A 25,609-nucleotide genomic window follows, 5' to 3' on the forward strand; every position below is an offset into this window, starting at 1 on the left:
GCAAAAACCTACAGAGGGGTAGCTCTCCAGGAACAGGGTTGGCGATCCCTGATCTGGACTAAAAAGAAGTTGAATTACCATTGAATTTGATCAGTCCTTTTGTCGTAATCTTTCATACAGAAGGCTAGTGTAGCCTACCTAGTTAGACTGATCAGCAATCAAGGAAGGCTGATAGGACCAATTTGTTCACTTACAACCTTCTATATCAGAGACCCTACAGAGATGCATTAGCTTTTAAATTAACGTTAATGGATTAAAAAAACTATGTGATTGTGCTGTCTATTATAGAGACCATTGACTCTGAGTAGGCAAGGATAAGTGTGTCCTCGTTGACCTCATATTGTGATACCTCTCTGTATAGCCTAGTCCTTGAGTCCCCAAATTTAGTGCTTAGGGCCCATGTGTGGCATCCTGTCATGCTTTCGGCACACTCCCTTTAGGAGCCCTGCCATATATACAGATGCCCTGGAACAATGGCAGTTCCAATACTTCAGGATGCTGTGTCTTTTATTGTGGTGCTGCTGGCCCTTGCTCCCTGAAGCCTTGTGGCTATTGTAGCCTTGTGGCTACCCCAGGGTAGCGCCTATACAAAGGAGTGGGACACATTCCACATGCAGACACAGGCAGGGCTGCAACCCAGCCTAGGCTGGGACTCTGGATCTGTCCACACAGGGTGCCATTTGTTCAAGGACTGCCTCACTGGCATGAACGAGAACATACCTGAGACAGAGGCATCATGAAGAAGTGGGAGAGGGAAGGTCAACAAATATCTAATACTCTGTATCTAATAGGCTACTCTTCCACAGTTAGGCCAATTGAACAGCAATTTGATTTAGTCAGTCATTGAACAATAATAAACAATTTTCTAATTTGGAGGAAGATGTTAGGCTAGCGCACTTTTATTGCAAGGGGCAGTAACTGATTTGAATTGTCAAATGTATATGTTTAGGGTGGTACAAACAGACTTCGGGAGGTAACTGTTGCACAGCGACGCATCAGACGCGCAGGTTTAAGTAGGTGCAATGGATTCTCTGGGGAACAGCCTACTTTCACTCGCATCATATTGGAGACCGCCTTGTCAAACCACAGGTTCATTCGCGCACAGGCTGCGCACTGGGGCATAGGTAACTGCTAAATAGTTATTGGAATGGACCTGAATGAATGAGTTGACAAATATGCCACCATTTTAGTTTTTTAGATTTTAAATGTAATATATTATTATGTGGCCATTTCCATTAAATCAGGAGCTATGGATCGACTTGGTGAATGGAGTTTCAAACCGAAGAAGATGAAAGTGGAATTGGAGGATGGTTTTTATTTTGATTATGATGCGGAAGAAATATCTGGTTATCAAGACCCCAATCAACTTTTAGCTGCTTTGAAACAAAAGGAGGAAGAAGTCCTTTTGGCGGCCCAGCTGGGAAATGCATTGCTTTTGGAAAATCGTCAGTTGAAAGAACAGAGCGACAAACTTAATGAACAGTATGCACACAAACTTGAGGTAAGAGAGAAGTGTTAAAAGCAGCCCTGTGTGTTGTACGAGATGATGAAGGTTGTTGTGGTCGCTCCAGTGAAAGTGTAATATACGCGCTTGTTCCTATCTTAAATTTAATGAAAACATGATTCACAAAGCGCATCTAATTTAGATCTTGAAAAGAAGGCCTATGAAATGAGTCAATTTATAAACTATTGTTCAAGATTTATTTTGATAGGGTTTATTAAAAACAATATTTAGGGTAGGTTTTTTCCTCTTTTTTTTTTTTTACATTTCTCATCCGACTATGTGACAGCAAATAACAGCACTGAATAATAATACTGTATCAACCAATGTTTTGACTATGCCATTGATAGAATGTGCATTTCGCTGAACCTGTAACAGTATAGACTTTACGTCGGTCCCCTCGTCCCGACCTGGGCGCGAACCAGGGACGCTCTGAACACGTCAACAGTCACCCTCGAAGCATGGTTACCCATCGTTCCACAAAAGCCGCGGCTCTTGCAGAGCAAGGGGAACCACTACTTCAAGGTCTCAGAGCAAGTGACGTCACCGATTGAAACGCTATTTAGCGCGCACCACCGCTAGCCGTTTCACATCAGTTACACTACAACAGCTGCAAAATATGTGTACATTCTTTGAAAAAAAGGCGCTATCTAGAACCTAAAAGGGTTCTTCGCTGTCTCCTCAGGAGAACCATTTGAATAGGGGGTTCAAAGGGTTCTCCTCTCTGCTGCCAATGACTGGAACGAATTAAAACAATTACTGAAGTTGAAGACATATCTCCCTCACTAACTTCAAGCGTCAACTGTCAGAGCCATTTACTGGTCGCTGCAGCTGTACACAGCCCATCTGTAAATAGCCCATCCAACCAACTACCTACCTCATCCACATATTTGTTTTTGCTTTTCTGCTCTTTTGCACACCAGTATTTCTACTTGCACATCCTCATCTGCACATATATCACTCCAGTGTAAATTGTAATTACTTCGCCACTATTGGCCTATTTATTGCCTTACCCCCTTACTTAATTTGCACACAATGTATACAGATTTTTCTATTGTGTTGTTGACTGTACGTTTGTTTATCCCATGTGTAAATCTGTGTCATTGTTTTTGTGCACTGCTTTGCTTTATCTTGGCCAGGTCGCAGTTGTAAATGAGAACTTGTTCTCAACTGGCCTACCTGGTTAAATAAAGGTGAAATGAAAAAATAAAATAAAAAAACTTTGAAGAATCCTTTTTGGTTCCAGGTAGAACCCCTTTCTCACAGATTGTTCTACATGGAACCCAAAAGGGTTCTCCTATGGGGACAGCCGGAGAACAGTTTTGGAACCCCTTTTTCTAAGAGTGTACATGGCCAATAAAATTGTATTTTATTTGCTATGTGTTGACATATCATTCAAGGTAAACAACAACAAACAAATAGTTGTGGAAATTACCAGCAGGGACACCTGAAGTCAGTCTTAAATTAATAATTATTTATTATCAGCATGCTGGAGAGGTTCCAACAATCTTAATGCACCATAGTACACGTCGGTCGGGAGCTCTGCCCGGGGCAGTCCAGTTAGTTCTCTTATATACTGCTTACAAGTTATATTTGCGTGATTTACATGATTCATTATTCATCATTAATTCATTGTTAACATTTGGTTCCTGTCTGTGACCGACCAATACCTCAAGAGACTTCTTCTTTCCAAGCTGAGACCTTGAAACTGAGATACCCCTTTCGTTTCTCAAAGCAATGTTCTGGGCGTACTGCCAAATTACTTTTACGATAGGGAGAATTCCTCCCAGGCACGATCAATCAGTCACTTGCATGAACCCAATCGAATTGGTTATTAGAAAAGCACAAATGTAACATTTTCCCTCACAGTCTTTACATCATGCAAGTCTTTATAATACAATGTATAAATAGGCAATTATAAAGCAGCGCAATTTCACCCAAATTATTAAACTTCAGGTTCACCTGTGGCTTGAGAAAGAATTAAAGGTTTTTAGGTAGGCCTTTGAAAATATTCACAAACATGTCATAAGTGGATGGATGGATCTAGTATTCTTAGGGTTCTACAGCCAATAAGACCATCCTTTAAGGAGGCTAGCACTTCCCTCTTCAAAGGAGATGTCATAAGAATGTACTGAGTCTGAGCTTCCGTAAAACAAGGCCAATGTTATAACACTGTACTCTTTCTCTGCTCTCTGAATAGCTATTTTGTGTTTGTGTGATAAGCCTGAGTTCTACGCACCCTTTCCCCTCACTGGGTTGCTAATTAATATGGACATCTCATTAAAACAGCACAGAGATTTATTCAATAAATTGCTTGCTCCATGTGAGGAAAAGCATATAACTTTAATCCAACATCAGGTAGGGAAGGGTGTTACACCTGCAGTCTGCATCTTCCTCAAATGTCTGTCTAGCTTCTCAGGAACAAAACAAGCACATTCTGTTGTTTGTGCACCTTCTGTCCTTGACAGGTCTAGTTCGAGCCATCTGCAGTTTGTTGCACCCTCATTCCCATTAGGCCTGACCATGTAGTAAACACCACCGGAAACATATGATGCCCTGTCTGTATCTGGAGAGTATTAATTCATAAATAGCCGTGGGAAGTAGGGGTGCTGAGGCTGCTGCGGCACCCCCTGATAAATCAAAATAAAATAAGTCATAATAATCACAAAATGTGTGAGCTAGGCCTTTATTGCTCCTGAATGAGTGGAAAAAAAATAATTGTCCCCCCCTCCCCATGAAGTAATGTAGTTACTGTTGTCACCCAGTCTCTCAGATTTACAATGTTTCTCTTACTGCAATGCTGTATGGAATTTTATAAGTTTCCCAGAGAGGGCTGTAGCTTTCCTAGATCCAATAAGTGTCTTTAACAGCCAGGGATGAATCCACATTAGGAGATGTTTCAGAGACAGTTTTACTGCTGTCTGTGTGGATGGATAGATCTAATGTAGGGCTGTCTAGGCATCAGAGGTGCAAAAACATGGAATATTATATAGACCAGTCACCAAACTGATTTATTGGTTTATTATTATGAAATAATTATAGTTTCTATTACAGAAAGTATATTACACACTTGTCATTATGTCATAGTCTAACCATGTCTAGTCTTCAATGCTGTGAGCTCTGTAGAGTTTATAGTTACAATAAAAAGATAACAGAGGTGTACCAGACTTTTGAAATACCAATTATGCATCACCTATCTTCAAATAAGTACACAGTAATAACACAGCAATAGCTACTGTACAAATACTCTTAATGTTCTCTTTCAGTAATATTATGGATTAGAATGAAATAGCAGTGGTATCAGTCTCCTAATCACAGACCAAAGAGACCCCCATTGGCACGCATTCACTGTGCCCATCTGTTTGTTATGTGTTGCCCACAGGAGTTGGAGCAGAGCAGGCATGACCTGCGGTTGAAGCTGGAGGGGTGCCAGTCTGGGTGGGTGAGCCAGGTTGGGGACCTGGAGAGAGACATGAGGGATCTGAGTGGCCAGGTGGCCAGGCTGACCCAGGCCCTGACCGATGCAGAGAGGGACAAGACCAGGGCCCAGGAGGAAGACGCAGAACACACCCAGCGCCTCAGAGAACAGCTCAGCACCGTGAGTACCTACCACCCCTTCACACCTGGGTCATGTTCATTAAGCACCAAATGGACGTAAACAGACTGAAACTACATTTATTTAATTCGCTAGCAATAAGCCCAGCAAGGAAGGCTAACCTTTTATCTCAATCTCTTAATTCAAAGTCTCAATCATGAACACTCTTACTGACAGTTGTGGCTGCTTTGTGTGATGTATTGCTGCCTCAACCATTTTGCCCTATGTGCTGTTGTCTGTGCCCAATAATGTTTGTACCATTTTGTGCTGCTACCATGTTGTTGTCATGTTGTGTTGCTGCCATGCTATGTTGTTGTCTTAGGTCTCTCTTTATGTAGTGTTGTCTCTCTTGTTGTGATGTGTGTTTTGTCCTATATTTCTCTATATATATATTTTTATCCCAGCCCCCGTCCCCGCATGAGGCCTTTTGCCTTTTGGTAGGCCGTCATTGTAAATACGAATTTGTTCTTAACTGACATGCCTAGTTAAATAAAGGTTAAATAAAATAAAAGAAAGAATGCTGTATATAAGACCCTTTGTTATTTTTGTCATATAAAGTGACATGTGAAAAGATTTCTCTATTAAGGCAGAAGTAAATAAAAGCCAGTCATTGTAGTAACACATTAACCTTAGTGAAACCTAACCACTCTATGCCTGGAGATAGCGCCAACAGCGATCAGGTGGGGTGTTACCCAATCTACCTACTGAAAATAAATGTACTGTACTAAGACTACCACTGTATAAAGCAAGGCCACAGATATTAGGTAATACGTAGTAATATTAGCTAAGTAATACACAGACTGTACATATAAGCAATAAAATGTAGATAAAAAACGAACCTGTGATTAAGTGAAACCACTTCAACAGTTCAGGATCAGGTGATAGGTCAGGATCTTATTACATGAATGTCATTAAGGTACATTGCCTAAAGGCAACCCATCTAGCTGGGAGGCTATAGGAGTGGATGCCAGCATTTTATAAAGAGGAGTAGGGAGTGGGACTGAAAGAATATCAGCTCAATTTGAATGTGGTCTAGGTCTTCAGAGCAGGGAGACATCAGTGGACCTTGGGAAAAGTCTCATATCTTAAATTGGTCTATGAATTGTATCTGTCATCACTGGAATTAATTGTATACTGAGCCATGTGGCTCTGAGCTGTAGAAGACCTAGACCACGTGATTGGAAAACCACAGCTGTCAGGCTGTGTACTCATGCTTCAATGTGACTCATGTTTACTTTATTATAACTATATCCACAATGATACCTAATACTAACCCTACAACACTTTTTTTGTAAAGGTGAGGTCCTGGGTTATCCCTATAAATGCTGTGTAGGTGAAAACCATAATACCTAAGACTGGAAGCTTTCCGTTGCAGTCAATTAGGTATTTTATAGTCTCTTATCAGTTTTGTAGGTACAGTAGAAGAACTGATTGGCTAAATAACAGGCAATTGTGTACTAGGCTAGCAACCTTGAGTGGGCCGCTAGACTAGTTCTCTGCCAACTAACAACAAGGATGTTGTTTTGCATTGTTGAATTTTATGATTGTGACGTAAACTTACAGTTAATGAAACACATGACTAACCACCTGGACTCTGTGCTTGTCTTAAGTGTGGAAGTTGAATATCTAACTTAATTCCAGTGCATGGACATAAGTCAATGGAAAAAAGCACAACCTCCCTTTGTATGCTCAGTATTCTTCAGTTCAGATAGAGGAACCATGATCGTCACCACCCTGTGGTCAGAAGATGTAGAGGACGTAGTTTCTATTTATCACTCACAGTCTTCCAGAATTCCAAAAGGGGCAGAAAACGTTATGTTTACAGGAGCTCTCTATCTGAGTTCTGGAGGAGGAGGAAGTGGAGAGAAGTGGGTTCATTCTGCTGACTGGCTTCCACCATGGATGACTCTGAGTTCTCTGGACATTTTAAAGTAAAAGAACAGCTAGAGAGTAGTACTTCAGAAGCTGTTGTTGTGGAGAGGAAAGGTTTGAAGAGTGTTTCTCTTGGTCCGGTCGCTGACGTCTTCTTACCGGACGCGGTAGTGAACGGTGGTGGTGCTACCCCTCTCTCCAGGTGTGCAGCACTGCCTGGCACGGTGAGTGTGTATGTGAGAGAGAGGGGGGGGGCATCGATGTGTTTAATATCTGAATGGTGGTTTGTATAACTATACAATCAGTGTATAGAGAGATTTCAATAGGGTATGTGTACAACGGTGCCTGAATGGGATTGTATGTGTGGTTGAAGTGGTTCTATATTACCAGGGTCTGATGGGTGTAACTGTAGTGTGAGAAATTAGACAGAGCATGACAGGAATCAGGGGGAGGGAGGTTACCACTCAAAGAGCTTCGATATATCACCTTGACTACCAGGTATTAAACTAACATCCATAAAACAACCTATGGTCACACTACCAGGAAAACAGAAATCCCTTTCAGCTAATAAATATCTCTAGAGACCACTAGATATGCTTACTGTTGCTCTTCACCTCAGTTGTAAAGGAAGTGTGAAAACTATGTTGATCTTTGCCAGTCAGAAACTGGTTCGTTATCAGGTTTTGCTGCATCTATGAAGGTTATTCAAACATTTGAGTGTGAGAGGAAATGAGTATTTAGACATCTGTGACTGCCTGGCAGTGTCATTGTTTTTTTTTACATTCTCTATCCTGTCAGCAGTTTTGAATGTGAACATGGACATGATACAAAAGTATTGATGGATCTTGGCCTCACTGTTCCACAGAATACCTAATCCGTATTCCTCTGTGAACAATGCTTCACTCAGAGTCTAGCATTCACTTCTGTTGGTTCTAGTGTACTTCATTCATACAGATGTTCTGTGGAAGCTCAAGTCAAACACTTGCATTGAAATAACATGATGGACACATACTTTTGGCGAAGGAACACGTTACTCTGAAGGGAGTATGTTTGCGGTTTGATAAGCTGGAAATGAGAACAACTCTTGGTTGATTAAACATCTCTGTTTGTTAGTACCTTTTCAGAAATGACGTTATTGTCCAATCTAACTTACAGGAAAAGGCCTTCAAGGAAATCATTTATTTTTCCAACATAAGAAAGAAACAAGTGCACATGTTTCAAACAAGGAAGTGAATAAGATTGCTTTTTCATCACTGGTGTGATGAATCATGCCATTCTACAGGTGAAAAAGACATTCAGCCTAAAAGGGTTTAGCTAAGGTTTTCAACTTTAGATTTAGACACCAATAAAATTACTCTGTAACCTGAAACACCTGCACTTTCCTTGGGATTTTGCCAACAGGATATACTTTGATTTCCATAGTGATGGCACCTGTTAAATCCCTCACTCCTGATTTACGTTTATGTAGAATTAGACACGCAATTTGAGGCCCCCTTTTTTGACCTTTGACTCAGACAGCGTCACGCCGTGTAGAGAGGGAAGCGCCAGGAAGATCTATCATTGGAGAAGATATACATCTATCACTCTTTCCATTGAGGGGTTTACTCCCATGATGCGTGTGCTAATGTTATCTATGAGTCCTCCCATCCCAGGGGAATGCTTTGTCCCACCACTCTGAGAGGGCTCTTGGGGGTCTACTACTGCAGTAGGAATCAGCTTCTATGTGCATCATAGTTTAGATAAGGGAAGGCCAAGTCTTGTAGCTCAGTAGGGGGGTATTGTATTTGATTTTGTGTCCCTAAAAAATGGAGCATCCCTCTGTGGATTCCTAATGGGCCGCTTGCCCCATTGTCCGTATTCGTTCCAAGATAAGCCGCAGACGGGACTCTGGGGCTGACTGACACAAACATGCATCCTTGCCACTCCCCCTATAGTGTGTGTCTACATGCCCCCTGCTTTTGTTTCTGTCCGTCAGTGCTCATTCAACTACACAAAATGAGTTCTACATTGGAACCTATAACCTTTTTAGAAAGGGAGAACTTTTACTTTCCTCAACTCTCTTGGTACACTCTTAGGAAATAGGGTTCCAAAAGGGTTCTTCGGCTGTCCCCATAGGAGAACCCTTTTTGGTTCCATGTAGAACTATTTTGGGTTCCATTTTGAACCATCTATGTTAAGGGATCTGCATGGAACTCAAAAGGGTTCTACCTGAATCCAAAAATGGTTCTTCAAAGGGTTCGCCTATGGGGACAACCTAAGTACACTTTTAGGTTCTAGATAGTACCTTTTGTGTAGGCATATGTCAATAATTGCTTACTATGCCATCTGGTAGTTAATGGAACACTGGTCCCACAGAGAGATGTTTCTAGTTATTTTGTTATAACAAAAACATAAGCACATGTGCTGGAGGCAAGAACCATTCCTTTGACTGTAGTATGTGATCTTAGTTTTCCATTTGCAGCGTAGCTAACAGCAACCAATAATACAGATTCACTTATTTAAAATTACACTTCCTCGTATTATGTCTATATTTTAGATATTTATCTCTGGATCTAATATCTAGTGACTTAAATGTCTCTACTATTTTAGTCTCAGGTATCTCATGTCTCCTAAACCTGGTGCCTGTTTCTCTTGCCTCCCCTGTCTCTCTATGTATATCTAATACCTGTCTCTGGTGTCTGTCTGTGCTGCGGTCTAGGCGATGGAGGTGGAGAGGGCAATGACCAGTCAACTGCAGACCCTGAAACTGGAGCTCCGTCAGAGAGGCCACCATAACAGACCACAGGATGAGGAGCTGCTCAGTGCCATGAGTGAGCAGGTAGGCTACGCACACGCACGCACGTACACACACAGTTTTGCATTGCTATCCTTGTGGGAGCCAAATAATTGATTCCCATCCAAAATCCTATTTTCTCTAGACTTCTGGTCTCCACAAGGATTGTTAAACAAAAACACACACACACACACACTTTGTCTCGCTCCTTGTGTGTGTCCAGGTGGTGCGTCTGTCCCAGAGGGGTCAGGCTCTAGAGGAGCAGCTGGAAAGTGTGTGTCAGGAGAACGCAGACCTACGGGACAGACTGGCCTCCCTACACACACGCTCCGCTCTACAGGACCAACACAACCAGCAGCAGAGCCAACAGGTATACACACATAATTTAGTTTTGGTATCTTTGTCTTTGTTTACTCACTAATATCACGTCAATAGTGCACACTTGTCTAAGTGACTGTGACCCTGGGATACACTGTTGGTAACTGGGGTTTAACAACAGAGTGATGTGTAAAAGATGTGTAAAATTACAAGAACATTTGCTTTAAAACGGCAACATTTTCTTTGCACCCCATGACAAAATGTGTAGAATTGCAGTAAATAAGTTTCAAACCTGCAAAATGTTCTCTCTGCCCACAAGAGGGGTGTGAACAGTTTGTGTCATGAACAGTGCTTGTGCCTTTGAAATAGACGTGGTGCGCGAAAGGGGGGCCGGGGATAAAAAGTTTGGGAACCTCTGATCTACGGAAAACTTTGCTTTACAATAGACTCATCCCTCCCATTGTCACAAGTCATTTCATCTTGCAATGCTGGATTCCACACGGGCGATAGTGGAGTTTCTGCACCAGACTGGATTCTGGCATGTCAGTTTACATTTTTGACATAACTTTACAATAGCACTGTATGTTGATATTGTGCACATGTTGTCTAATATGTGATTTATGGATGACATTTGCATGTTATGTATACTTGTGTGTTTCTAGAGCTAGATCTGCTTTGCAATACTCAGACTGATGGGGTCTGAATCTCATTGTGTTTGAATAATGTGGTTGATTTTAGATCACACTGACCAGACCTTATGTATCTCTCTTTGTGTGTGTTTCCCTCTGTGTGTTTTTCTGTGTGTGTGTGTGTGCCCCTCTCTGTGTGTGGGTAGCTGACGGAGGCATGGCAGGAGGCTGCGGCTGCGAGGGGGCGTTCCCAGCAGCTTCATGTCCAGGTGGAGGAGCTGCAGGAGGAGGTCTCTCTGCAGTACAGGAGTAGCCATGGAAACACATCCCTACTGTCTGAGCTGGAGACCAGTCTGGACACCATGGGCTTGGGCCAAGACAGAGAACAGGTAACACTATAGAAACTAGGAGACATGGGACCTGGGGCATAAGATACAGAGGACCACGGATATAAGAGACAGGGGGCATAGGACATAAGAGACATAAGACAAAGGCAATGGTTAGCACACTTATCCTGGGTTTAATACCCTTTGGTGCATACATAATCTTAGTACATACAGTGGAGCAAAACATTATTTAGTCAGCCACCAATTGTGCAAGTTCTCCCACTTAAAATGATGAGAGAGGCCTGTAATTTTCATCATAGGTACACTTCAACTATGACAGACAAAATGAGAAAAGAAAATCCAGAAAATCTCATTGTAAGATTTTTTATGAATTTATTTGCAAATTTTGGTGGAAAATAAGTATTTGGTCAATAACAAAAGTTTATCTCAATACTTTGTTATATACCCTTTGTTGGCAATGACAGAAGTCTTCACAAGGTTTTCACACACTGTTGCTGGTATTTTGGCCCATTCCTCCACGCAGATCTCCTCTAGAGCAGTGATGTTTTGGGGCTGTTGCTGGGCAACACGGACTTTCAACTCCCTCCAAAGATTTTCTATGGGGTTGAGATCTGGAGACTGGCTAGGCCAATCCAGGACCTTGAAATGCTTCTTACGAAGCCACTCCTTCGTTGCCCGGGGCGGTGTGTTTGGGATCATTGTCATGCTGAAAGACCCAGCCACGTTTCATCTTCAATGCCCTTGCTGATGGAAGGAGGTTTTCACTCAAAATCTCACGATACATGGCCCCATTCATTCTTTCCTTTGCACGGATCAGTCGTCCTGTTCCCTTTGCAGAAACACAGCCCCAAAGCATGATGTTTCCACCCCCATGCTTCACAGTAGGTATGGTGTTCTTTGGATGCAACTCAGCAGTCTTTGTCCTCCAAACACGATGAGTTGAGTTTTTACCAAAAAGTTATATTTTGGTTTCATCTGACCATATGACATTCTCCCAATCTTCTTCTGGATCATCCAAATGCTCTCTAGCAAACTTCAGACGGGCCTGGACATGTACTGGCTTAAGCAGGGGGACACGTCTGGCACTGCAGGATTTGAGTCCCTGGCGGCGTAGTGTGTTACTGATGGTAGGCTTTGTTACTTTGGTCCCAGCTCTCTGCAGGTCATTCACTAAGTCCCCCCGTGTGGTTCTGGGATTTTTGCTCACCGTTCTTGTGATCATTTTGACCCCACGGGGTGAGATCTTGCATGGAGCCCCAGATCGAGGGAGATTATCAGTGGTCTTGTATGTCTTCCATTTCCTAATAATTGCTCCCACAGTTGATTTCTTCAAACCAAGCTGCTTACCTATTGCAGATTCAGTCTTCCCAGCCTGGTGCAGGTCTACCATTTTGTTTCTGGTGTCCTTTGACAGCTCTTTGGTCTTGGCCATAGTGGAGTTTGATGTGTGACTGTTTGAGGTTGTGGACAGGTGTCTTTTATACTGATAACAAGTTCCAACAGGTGCCATTAATACAGGTAACGAGTGGAGGACAGAGGAGCCTCTTAAAGAAGAAGTTACAGGTCTGTGAGAGCCAGAAATCTTGCATGTTTGTAGGTGACCAAATACTTATTTTCCACCATAATTTGCAAATAAATTCATAAAAAATCCTACAATGTGATTTTCTGGATTTTTTTTCTCATTTTGTCTGTCATAGTTGAAGTGTACCTATGATGAAAATTACAGGCCTCTCTCATCTTTTTAAGTTGGAGAACTTGCACAATTGGTGGCTGACTAAATACTTTTTTGCCCCACTGTATCAGAGTTAGATGCCTAGATTGTTGTGATATTTATCTATACACTCTTAGAAAAAAAGGTGCTATCTAGAGCCTAAAAGAGTTCTTTGGACATAAGAGACGGGGTGCCTAGGACAAAGGCAAGATTTAGTACACTTATCCTGGGTTAATACTCTTGGTACATACATAGTCTTGGTACATATAGGAGAACCCTTTTTGGTTCCAGGTTAAACCCTTTTAGGTTCCATGTGGAACCCTTCCCACAGAGGGTTAACATGGAACCCAAAAGGGTTCTACATGGAACCAAAAAGGGTTCTACCTGGAGCCAAAAAGGGTTCTCCTTTGGGGACATATGAAGAATCCTTTTGGAACCCTTTTTTCTAAAAAGTGTATACAGTATGAGGTGTTAGAAAGATAAAGAGAGATATGCAATCAAAGTCCATTCACAGTATGTAAAAGGAATTTCCAGGTGAACAAAAAGGATAGCAGTCTTTCAAAAATCTATCTGGTTGATTACAAGTTGCACCAGCCTCTTGGACTTGATTACAAGTTGCACCAGCCTCTTTAAACACCAGCCTCTTGGACACAGGCCCTTTATATCCTAATTGTAGGAAGTCAAAACAAAAAGGCAGTAACTTTGTCAGCTTCTACAGAATCGCACAGTGTCCATAGAATGTCATCAATACAATAGTGAATAATCCGTGTGTCCTCTGCCCTTGTACCTCCAGTCTGGCGTCAATCACTATCGACAGATATGAGAATAATCCATAACATTCAGCGTCAAGTCTAGTGAACACTGGAAATGATGTGTATTACAGAAACTCTATGCTAAATTTTGTGTTGATCACTTAAATATTCCCACTACACTGTAATGGAAGAATGATACATAGCAACATAACATTCTGGATATGTTCTTGGTGACTCTGTGTGATGGTACAGTACCTACCTCTTGCAAGAGCTTTGCCGCTAGCTACTGAGGTGTATTACAGCTCCTGAGTACAGGGTACAATTAGTAGAAAACATTGTGATAATGAATGCTTGAAACCAAACATAAAAGGTAAGAAAGAAAGAGACAAATTATTCCACATTTTGACTGTCTGATTCTGTCATTATTTCAATTTGTTTTGTTCCATACCAGGAAACTGATGTTTTAGTGCACCCATGAGTCATTCGCTAGCCTACATTTCCTGTTTGGTTGAACCACATAAGCTAGATGGATCTTTCCACCGCTCACTGTCAGAGAGCACACACATTCAGTCAGGTTTTGTGTTAACGGGGTTATACCTATGGAAGGTTTTTTCCTATAGAACTCAGTAGTCTCAAAGAAAGAAACTGTGATCTTTGACTCATAAAAGCGCTAGGGAAAGACCGATTAGGTAGTGAGGTGAGGTACAGTGCCTTCGGAAAGTATTCAGACCCCTTTACCTTTTCCACATTTTGTTGTTACAGTCTTTTTCTAAAATTGATTAAATAGTTTATTTTTCCCAACTCATCAATCTACACACAATAACCCATAATGACAAAGCAAAAACATTTTTTTAAAAACATTTTTGCTAATTTATAAACAATAAAAACCGAAAATATTACATTTACTAAAGTATTCATACCCTTTACTAAGTACTTTGTTGAAGCACCTTTGGCAGTGATTACAGAATCGATACTTGTTGTGTACGAGACTATAAGCGTTGTATTTGGGGAGTTTCTCCCATTCTTCTCTGCACATCCTCTCCAGCTCTGTCAAGTTGGATGGGGAGCGTTGCTGCACAGCTATTTTCAGGTCTCTCCAGAGATGTTCAGGTTCAAGTCCGATCAGGTTCAAGTCCGGGCTCTGGCTGGGCCACTCAAGGACATTCACAGACTTGTCCCGAAGCTCTCTGACAGAGAGCTCTGTCAGAGTGACCATCGGGTTATTGGTCACTTCCTTGACCAAGGCCCTTCTCCACCGATTGCTCTGTTTGGCCTGGCGACCAGCTCTAAGAATTTAAGAATGATGGCCACTGTGTTCTTGAGGACCTTCAATGCTGCAGAATTGTTTTGGTACCCTTCCCCAGATCGGTGCCTCGACACAATGCTGTTTCACATCTCTACGGACAATTCTGTCGACCTCATGGCTTGGTTTTTGCCCTGACATGCACTGTCAACTGTGGGACGTTATACAGACAGAATCATGTCGAATCGATTGAATTTACCATAGGTGGACTCCAATCTAGTTGTAGAAACATCTCAAGAATGATCAATGGAAACAGGATGCACCTGAGCTAAATTTTTCGAATCTCATATTTATGTAAATAAAGTATTTATTTTTTGTTTTGCAAAAAAATTCTTCAAATCTATTTTGGCTTTGTCATTAAGGGGTATTGTGTATGGATTGCTGAGGATTTTAAAAAATGTAATCAATTTTAGAATAAGTAACGTAACAAAATGTGGAAAAAGTCAACCATCGTGTTATATAAATAATTAACACAGCCCTGCACAATGTTCCTTCCTCTGATGTCATCTAAGCCTAAGAAGTGTAAATTTCAAGAAAATGGGATCACCAACTTTTTAATATTGTTAACCCACTTTTACTATTCTTTTACCTTTTCTCCTCAGGAATGAGTTTGACACTTTTGAAAGGAAAGAAGACTAGTCATAATTTAGGCTGAACATAATGCAGTGGCCTTGAGCTACACATTCATACTGTAGTGTTAAATAACACAGAACTTACTGACCTAACACACCATAGTCACATCATTAGTCTTATTATCTTTCAAATGCGTTTTCTCCTTGCCACGGTGCTACTGCTTGTTATAGACGGACAGGTTTAGGCCGGTTTACCAGGGTTAAAATGTTTTTGTTGTAAACGCTATCCAATACAATTTGATTTAGTTTAAATTTTAATCTCATCTCTCTGTTTCGCTCTCTCTTTCTCTCTGTTCTCTCTCCAATAGATGACCCAGGAAGTTCTGTCCATCCTGGAGCTCCTGCGACCCCTGACCCGGGTAGTGAATACTCCAGAGAGGTCAGAGTTTATAGGTCAGGAGGAAGGAGATCTGCAGGCCATGCTCCTACAGTTAAAGGGTTTAGCTCAGAAACTGGCCAACCACACCCACATCCCTCAGGTGAGATGTCTTCCTTGAAACCAAGCCACTAACCAGGGCAAGCTAAATAACTCTAACAATAGGCCAGTGATGTGCAGCCAGGGTAGGCAGGGTGGCTTTATTAACAGAATAAAAAAAGCTGTTGTCTAAAGGTTGTTATGCTTAAAATCCCCAAATGTGCTAAAACTGCATCAAAAGCTCTTGTCGATCTGTGCCTACCGTCCCATCCATTCAAATCCATTTGGGGGGGTACAAGAAGCAATACAAGAACCATTAATACAAGAAGCAAGCACGAAAAATTGGCATTGCACATCCAACATCAGATCACCCTAAATTAATTGGGGGACACACGGATCGATCTGCTGTTAAATGAGCAGCAAAACAGCAAGTCACCATGCACAATGCTAAGGTAAAGGAAAACCGTGAGATTTTGAAGGACCTTACTAGGTGGGAAAAATTTGTTAGCATTTCGGGGTAGTCTTATGATGAGAGTACAAGCTAATGTAATCATGGAAACTATGTATAGTTAATGTATGTATACCTTTGTTGAAAAAGACAAAAGTTTAGCTACAGTTGGTATTATAAGTATTCACCCCTCTTGGTTTTTTTTTCACATTTTGCTGCCTTACAAAGTGGAATTGAAATAGATTTAATTGTGCTATTTTTTTGTTATTGATCTACAAAAAGAAAATCTTTACATTTTTACAAATTAAATAACTTAAATATAGTTGTTGCATTCACCTCCTTTTGTTTAGGCATGCTTACATTTGTTCAGGAGTAAAATTTGGTTGAACAAATCTCATAATAAGTTACATACAAGTAATAGGGGTTTACTTTATTTTTTTGAATAACTACTCCTTCCTCTGTCCCCCATACATAGAACATCAGCAAGTTCTCCCAGTCAAGTATAGAATTTTAAGCACAGATTCAACTACAAAGACCAGAGAGCTTTTCAAATGCCTCATAAAGAAAGGCAGTAATTGGTAGATGGGTAACAATAGCAAATCAGACATTGAATAACTATTTAAGTTAATAATTATGCTCTGGATGATGTATTAAACCACCCAGACACATCAACGTTAGTCATCTTTCTGAACTGAGCTGCAGGACAAGAAGGAAACTGCTCAGTGATGTCAACATGATGTCATTGGTGATTTTAAAACAGAGTCCAATGGCTGTGATGGGAGAACAATAGCAAATCAGACATTGAATAACTATTTAAGTTAATAATTATGCTCTGGATGATGTATTAAACCACCCAGACACATCAACGTTAGTCATCTTTCTGAACTGAGCTGCAGGACAAGAAGGAAACTGCTCAGTGATGTCAACATGATGTCATTGGTGATTTTAAAACAGAGTCCAATGGCTGTGATGGGAGAACAATGTTGTTGATCCATCCTCAGTTTAGTGACTTTGCAATAATGACCAAAATAACAGAGTGAAAAGAAGAATACAAATATGCTGACCTGAATATGAGATGAATATGAGATGAATATGAGATGAATATGAGATGGACAACAGGTATGCAACAAGGCACTGCAAAAAAACATGGCAAAGAAATACACTTTCTGGCCTAAATGCAAAGCCTTTATTCAATTTCCCCACTTAATTAATATATGCTCTGTTGTTAGAGGTTGAAAGACAGAAACACCACAGTCTACCTTACCTGCTATTGTGTTTGTGTCATACAATACTATGGACCGGTATAAGGACAGATGACGTTGGAGTTATGTCAGTGCTGTGGTTTTTGGTTTGCGTCTCTGTTGAGACATTGTTGTTAGAAGCCTGTGGCTGCGATCTGGGAGAGGAGTGGTTGGGAATGTTGAGTGCTTCACAGATCACAGCAGGTAAGGTTTATTATTCCCACTGGGAACCCCATTTTTCCAGGAAAGTGCCTGTCAAAACAATGCAAGTGTTGTTTCCCCTAGTTTTAGTGCCTACACTGGTTATAGAGAGGGAAAGGGAAACGAGACTGGTGAAATCATGATAATATCAGACAAAAAAGGAAAATAACCAAAGGATGAAACGAAAAGCACTAACAGAAGATGAAAATGAACATCGTCTACAGGAGAACTGACCTGAATATGAGATGGACAACAGGTACAGCAACAAGGTCAACACTGATACATAGATAATACTAAATCACCTCCACCTCTTACAGTCTGCTCAGCCCAGCACACGAGGGCTCATTGTTCAGAGTCCTCAGTGCAGTGCCTGGGTTCTCACATGGATTGCCGGCCCTGACAACAAAGTCCTGATTCATCCCCTCAGAGACAGAGACATTAACACAGAGATCAGGTGTCAGTCAAGCCTGCGTTCCATGGAGATTTAGATTTAGACACAATAAAAGCAGTGGTGTAAAGTACTTAAGTAAAAATACTTGAAAGGACTACTTAAGTAGTTTTTATCTGTACTGTACTTTATTTATATTTTTGACATTCATAAAGAAAATAATGTAAATGGTCCAATTCATGCACTTATCAAGAGAACATCCCTGGTCTTCTATACTGCCTCTGATCTGGTGGACTCACTAAACACAAATGCTTGTTTTTAAATAATGTCTGAGTGTTGGAGTGTCCCGCTGGTTATCGATAAATTATAAAAACAAGAAATTGTGCCGCCTGTTTTGCTTAATATAAGGAATTAATTAATGTATACTTTTACGTTTACTTTTGATACTTAAGTATATTTGAGCAATTACATTTACTTTTGATACTTAAGTATATTTTAAACCAAATACTTTTAGACTTTTACTCAAGTAGTATTTTACTGGGTGACTCACTTATACTTGGATCATTTTCTATTAAGGTATCTTTACTTAAGTATGACAATTAGGAACTTTTTCCACCACTGATTAAAATGAGTTTCTGTGTTGCTGGTCTATTTGTGTGGGGCTCTAGGAGCTGGGGACAGGGCTGGAGAGAGAGCGAGAGGGGTTTTTCGGTACAATGACAGTCAGTCTACAGTTCTGAATGTCCAGTAAATACCATGAGCTTCTGTTTTATAACACAACACCCACCTGTCCTGTGTGTTCACTCATCACCCCAGGCTATAAACTATGCCCTCTAATGTAATTTTAACCTAATTTGGACATAACTAAGTACCACAGACACTGAATACTCTGCTTTAGTCGTGTTTACATTGGCTCATCTCAGTGTGTGTGGTTTGTGCACCACCTTGTGGTCATTTTGGTTATGAGTTCTTGATACAGCAGGAGTTGAACCCAAGACATTGGAGTTGCTTATATTGGACTCTGATTTCAGTTCACTATATTCTCTCTTGTCCTCTCCCCTCCTTTAAAATCTCCCAGCTCCAGGAAGAGAATGCTGAGCTGAGGCTGAGGCTCGGAAACAGACAGGATGAAGAAGAGGTGGCCCAACAGGCCATCAGAGATAGAGATGAAGCCATAGCTAAGTAGGTGTGGTTTTGCCTTTATCGTTTAGTTATTTTCTGTCATTATCATTTAATTATTTACACTCTTTGTAATTTCCGTCAATGTAATTTTCACACAGCATTTGTCATTCTTATCAGACATGTCAGACATGTTATATTTATACAGTGCCTTGCGAAAGTATTCGGCCCCCTTGAACTTTGCGACCTTTTGCCACATTTCAGGCTTCAAACATAAAGATATAAAACTGTATTTTTTTGTGAAGAATCAACAACAAGTGGGACACAATCATGAAGTGGAACGACATTTATTGGATATTTCAAACTTTTTTAACAAATCAAAAACTGAAAAATTGGGCATGCAAAATTATTCAGCCCCTTTACTTTCAGTGCAGCAAACTCTCTCCAGAAGTTCAGTGAGGATCTCTGAATGATCCAATGTTGACCTAAATGACTAATGATGATAAATACAATCCACCTGTGTGTAATCAAGTCTCCGTATAAATGCACCTGCACTGTGATAGACTCAGAGGTTCGTTAAAAGCGCAGAGAGCATCATGAAGAACAAGGAACACACCAGGCAGGTCCGAGATACTGTTGTGAAGAAGTTTAAAGCCGGATTTGGATACAAAAAGATTTCCCAAGCTTGAAACATCCCAAGGAGCACTGTGCAAGCGATAATATTGAAATGGAAGGAGTATCAGACCACTGCAAATCTACCAAGACCTGGCCGTCCCTCTAAACTTTCAGCTCATACAAGGAGAAGACTGATCAGAGATGCAGCCAAGAGGCCCATGATCACTCTGGATGAACTGCAGAGATCTACAGCTGAGGTGGGAGACTGTCCATAGGACAACAATCAGTCGTATATTGCACAAATCTGGCCTTTATGGAAGAGTGGCAAGAAGAAAGCCATTTCTTAAAGATATCCATAAAAAGTGTAGTTTAAAGTTTGCCACAAGCCACCTGGGAGACACACCAAACATGTGGAAGAAGGTGCTCTGGTCAGATAAAACCAAAATTGAACTTTTTGGCAACAATGCAAAACGTTATGTTTGGCGTAAAAGCAACACAGCTGAACACACCATCCCCACTGTCAAACATGGTGGTGGCAGCATCATGGTTTGGGCCTGGTTTTCTTCAGCAGGGACAGGGAAGATGGTTAAAATTGATGGGGAGATGGATGGAGCCAAATATAGGACCATTCTGGAAGAAAACCTGATGGAGACTGCAAAAGACCTGAGACTGGGACGGAGATTTGTCTTCCAACAAGACAATGATCCAAAACATAAAGCAAAATCTACAATGGAATGGTTCAAAAATAAACATATCCAGGTGTTAGAATGGCCAAGTCAAAGTCCAGACCTGAATCCAATCGAGAATCTGTGGAAAGAACTGAAAACTGCTGTTCACAAATGCTCGCCATTCAACCCCACTGAGCTCGAGCTGTTTTGCAAGGAGGAATGGGAAAAAATTTCAGTCTCTCGATGTGCAAAACTGATAGAGACATACCCCAAGCGACTTACAGCTGTAATCGCAGCAAAAGGTGGCGCTACAAAGTATTAACTTAAGGGGGCTGAATAATTTTGCACGCCCAATTTTTCAGTTTTTGATTTGTTAACAAAAGTTTGAAATATCCAATAAATGTCGTTCCACTTCATGATTGTGTCCCACTTGTTGTTGATTCTTCACAAAAAAATACAGTTTTATATCTTTATGTTTGAAGCCTGAAATGTGGCAAAAGGTCGCAAAGTTCAAGGGGGCCGAATACTTTCGCAAGGCACTGTACGTAGTTCATGCTATTTTATGTGTAAGTGTAAGATATGTCCCTGTGCTGGGTTGTCGTTGGAGAATTGCCATATTTGTTTGCTATGAATCTATGATGTCACTGTGACCTAACATGTGTTTGTCCCGCTGTTACATCATGGCAGGAAGAACCTGATGGAGGCGGAGCTGGTGAGGAGTAAGAATGACATGATGTGTCTGAACAACCAGCTGCTGGAGGCTATACAACGCAAGTTGGAGCTGTCTCAGGAGCTAGAGGCCTGGCAGGTGGGTTTCCACGGTCTCTCTGTCTGTCTCTGTTTCTGTCACCCCCCCTCACTCTCTCTCTGTCTCTCTTTCTCCATCTCTGGATCTCTCTTTATCCTATTTCTGTCTCTCCCTTCCTCTGCTCCTCTCTTGCACTCTCGTAACACATTAGGGCACTTTCATAAGCTCTGTGAAAATATTATTACGCCTATTATCTTTAGGGCACCTCCTATAGTCTCAATGTAATCTAATCGCTGGTCACAGAGTCAGAACTCTAGTGTTCCATAGAGACTGCTCTTTAACTGTAGTATCCTCACTGGTGTTAGGGACACAGCAACCTTTAAACAGCCCTCTAAGTTGGAGTGAAGGGATCTGAACCAAACGACAGGTGGCCAAGACTAGAAGAGTCTCTCTACTACTCTAGTCTACTGCTGAGTCATGGTGCTAGTGCCAGGCCATCTGCTTGGTGACTACTTCCCTCTAGTGGTCATATGAAGACATGGCAACACATTCACTGTAACTGACCAGTTCAATAAAGACGATTGAAACTTTCCCACAATTTCAACCTCATGCTATTAGAAGCGTATTTAATCTCTTGTTATATCCAGCTTTTGCATTTAAAATGTATGTAAAGTGTAATCAGGCTCTTTTGTTCTACTGTATTATTGACTGTATGTTTTGTTTATTCCATGTGTAACTCTGTGTTGTTGTATGTGTTGAATTGCTACGCTTTATCTTGGCCAGGTCGCAGTTGCAAATGAGAACTTGTTCTCAACTAGCCTACCTGGTTAAATAAAGGTGAAATAAATAAATAAAAATGATCAACAGAGGTGTAATATTCTTACTTATTTTCTACAGGACGATATCCAAATCATCATCAACCAGCAGCTGAGGACCCAGCAGCAATTGGAGCAGGTCGAGAAGAAGCCTGCCTCTAACCCCATGTCCTTCTGGAGGAGACCCAGCACAGCTTCCTCCACCAGGCCCCGCCGGCCCTCCTCCTCCCCCGCTTCCTGGACCTCAGAAGCTGGGCAAGAGAAGCCCCAGTCCCCCTGGAGAAACTGGCTTCGACGGGGCAAGGCAACAGAGCCAGGCAAATAGTAAGCTGGAATGTCTGTTGCTTCACCTTGGAGGACTGGCACATTGCACAGAAATGTCTTGACCAGCTGGCCATTGAAGAAGGTGAGTTGAGTCATCAAGACAAGCTGGTGGAACACTACTGAGTGGAACTATCAGTCTTGGTAGATAGAGTACCAAGCAAAACAGGACAGGCTGAACACTCAGTAATGTTATATAGTAGACTTCAGTAGAGTATTAGAATTCAAGACCATGGTGTGTTGGAAACGAGGGCCAGATAGGAGCCCTAATGGACAAAGAGTTATCAGTAAGTAGACAGTTTCCCCACTGTCACGGAGAATAACCTAAGAACATTCAAAGCATGTTAGAGCAGGTTAAAAAGCCTCTAGCAGGGTAAATACTAGAATGGCCAGGGAGTCACACACTAGGATAGTAACTGCTAGCATGGCCAGGGAGTCACACACTAGGATAGTAACTGCTAGCATGGCCAGGGAGTCACACACTAGGATAGTAACTGCTAGCATGGCCAGGGAGTCACACACTAGGATAGTAACTGCTAGCATGGCCAGGGAGTCACACACTAGGATAGTAACTGCTAGCATGGCCAGGGAGTCACACACTAGGATAGTAACTGCTAGCATGGCCAGGGAGTCACACACTAGGATAGTAACTGCTAGCATGGCCAGGGAGTCACACACTAGGATGGTGAGTTACGACAACAAAAGAGGCTTAGAAGTTGTGCCCGTCTTCTGCCTTATAATGAAGTCATTGATGCCCGAGATTGTAAATGTATGTGTGAATGTCAATGTTTGAAAGAATACTGACAGTATTTGCTCAGACTAATTATTTCATCCATCCAAGTTGATAGAGTGACTGGACTCCAATCATAACACATAATGAATGTTGTAAATATTTAGGTTTTTAGAAACACAGAGGATCCAGATCTAAGTGGTGTTCCACTCACTACAGCCTTTTCAAAAGATGTAATAAGATTAAATGTTGCCTGCTGTCAATGCAAAATGTGTTCCATTATGTATTCATAGAAAACAGGCCTTAGTAGAACATAACCAAATACAAAATTGGTGCTCATAAATAAACCAATCATCTACAGAATGTCATGAAATGTTGTGGGAACTAGATACATTATGAAATATGTCCAAAATGCATTTCTTGCATTGCATTCTTACCTTATGTGCCTTAGTTTTTGCCACACTACTGAAGGGGACATTTTGGGGGAAGGGTGCAATATAGATCAATATAGATCAACGATGTAGATCAACTCTAACTAGGATGGTCAGGTCATATAAGGTATTTTGATCAAAGTACCAGAATAATCTAATGGACCGAATGCATGTAATATGCTGTCAATACATGATGTAAGTTGGTCCTGTTGTTCATCAACATTTGCTAATTGTTTATTTTCATTTATGTTTTTCTTGACAGAATCAGAATGTCCTCAGATTATTTGATTTAGTAAAAAACACAGGACAATGTTGATTGAATGACTGAAACGTCTAGTACTTGCACCTGTTATTACTGAAGAAATATAGCAAAAATCTAGATTCATATTACTTATTGTTGTAATATATGAATGTTATCAAAGTCCATGCATGTTGTGTATCATGATGTATGTAGTTTATGTATTCTGTATGTAGATGGTGTTTATGTAAATAGTAAGTGACTTGCCTAGTTAAATAAACAAAAAATCTGTACTTTAATTGTTTTTTATTAGTGAACACAGAATGTCCTTTACACTGAAAATAAAGTAATGTTTCATACAGTACTTAATATGCTAATGCCTTTGCTTGATAGTTTGCATGGACTGCATAAAATACTTTGTTGCATACATCACATAGGCCTACAAGATAAAGCTGGTTATCCACATTAACTCCATATAGAAGCATCTTCACCTTGAAAAAACATTAAATCATTTCAGGTCAAACTTGAAAGATCAAGAATACATTTTAACACATAATATTGTAACACATTCTATTTTCTCAAAACTATATCTGCTATATGTAAGAAATGTACTGTAGAAGTATTCAGATTTGGAAGTATTTATTTCATCGACACTGCATACCGGGATGGCCCATCTGCTAAATATTCTTAAATAACTTAGTACTTTTTTTGAAAGAAAAACTTGAAGAGAGCATGGTCTAATTGACTCAACAACCAAAAACATATATCTAAGTTAACTTTCTTAATGACCCAGAAAATCAATAGTTATTTCTGGTTGCTTATAAAAGTTGGCTGGCTAATTCTTGATCCTGCTTTGAATTATACCCCTCTGGCCTGGCCAGGCTCATAATAAGGGTGTGTATTACGCTTGGTTTGCCAGTGCCAAACAACCTGGATCTATAAGTCTTGTTCTATTCTGTTCCGACACCACCACTGATCCTTACAACAGATTTGATATTGTTCACAGTTTCACCTGAAATAGTCTGGGATCTTGGAATCTGTTCAATGGTCATTTCAATTCTTGATATTTACCTGTTGATTCTTGAAGAAAATGACTTAGGAATGCCTTATGAGGTTAGCACACATGTCTTCATCACAACCTAAAGAATTTGAAAGGCGTTAAACATTTCTCCAGCACCATCCCTCAGCTGAATACCAAAACATGTCTCGGGGATGTTGTTGGGTTGTTTTTCGAATCGCAGACTATACATTCAAAAAATGTGGGGTTCACCAAGGGTTCTTTGAAGAACCTTAAGGTTCAAGGCACTGAAAATCGCCCTCAAAATGTTATTCGAAGAACCTCTTTAGTTGGTGGGGGTTCTTGCAGGAACCTAGCTAACCAACTGAAACATTTAGATTTGAATTTGAAAGGACAGCAGGTGCAGGCACATAACTGATAAATGTAAAGGTCTCAATTTAAGGTAAGGGTTGTCCTTTGTATGATCTAAATTGATAGTTTTTTATGATGATACGATCTATCTTTTCATATTTGTGCAAATCTTTCTAAAACAGAAAATGAACAAAATTCAATGGATATCAATCAACAAAGAGTTAAGAATATGTAGGCTATAAGAATATGTTGAAGGCTAGCTGTATTGGGTGCAGATGACTGAGCTGCTCACTTTTGTGTCTGTGTCTGCAGGTGTATAGATGAAGAGGCATACAAATGCAGTTCCCATTTATGCAGATGTTATGCAGATCACATTTACCATCCTCCTCCCTTACCTCGTCAATGAATATCCCATAGGCCTCTACATTA

The 25,609-nt window shown here is 40.8% G+C and overlaps 1 protein-coding gene across 2 annotated transcripts; it reads left to right on the forward strand.

Annotated features, from left to right (window-relative positions):
* Positions 1-968: 968 nt before the first annotated feature.
* LOC110503886 (BICD family-like cargo adapter 1) lies at positions 969-24,175 on the forward strand. Of its 2 annotated transcripts, XM_021582502.3 has the most exons (9): positions 969-1,501; positions 4,884-5,099; positions 9,667-9,786; positions 9,965-10,111; positions 10,895-11,077; positions 15,742-15,912; positions 19,205-19,308; positions 21,216-21,336; positions 22,174-24,175. In XM_021582502.3, exons 1-9 carry the CDS (start codon positions 1,250-1,252, stop codon positions 22,414-22,416), a joined length of 1,557 nt encoding a protein of 518 aa, XP_021438177.2. In that variant the 5' UTR covers positions 969-1,249; the 3' UTR covers positions 22,417-24,175. The 2 variants fall into 2 exon arrangements, with proteins under 2 accessions (XP_021438177.2, XP_021438178.2); XM_021582503.3 differs by lacking the exons at positions 969-1,501; positions 4,884-5,099 and adding an exon at positions 6,736-7,192.
* The last annotated feature ends 1,434 nt before the right edge of the window (positions 24,176-25,609 follow it).

Source organism: Oncorhynchus mykiss, chromosome 24 (assembly GCF_057628025.1).
Source record: "Oncorhynchus mykiss isolate SJ-2025 chromosome 24, ASM5762802v1, whole genome shotgun sequence".
NCBI lineage: Eukaryota > Metazoa > Chordata > Actinopteri > Salmoniformes > Salmonidae > Oncorhynchus > Oncorhynchus mykiss.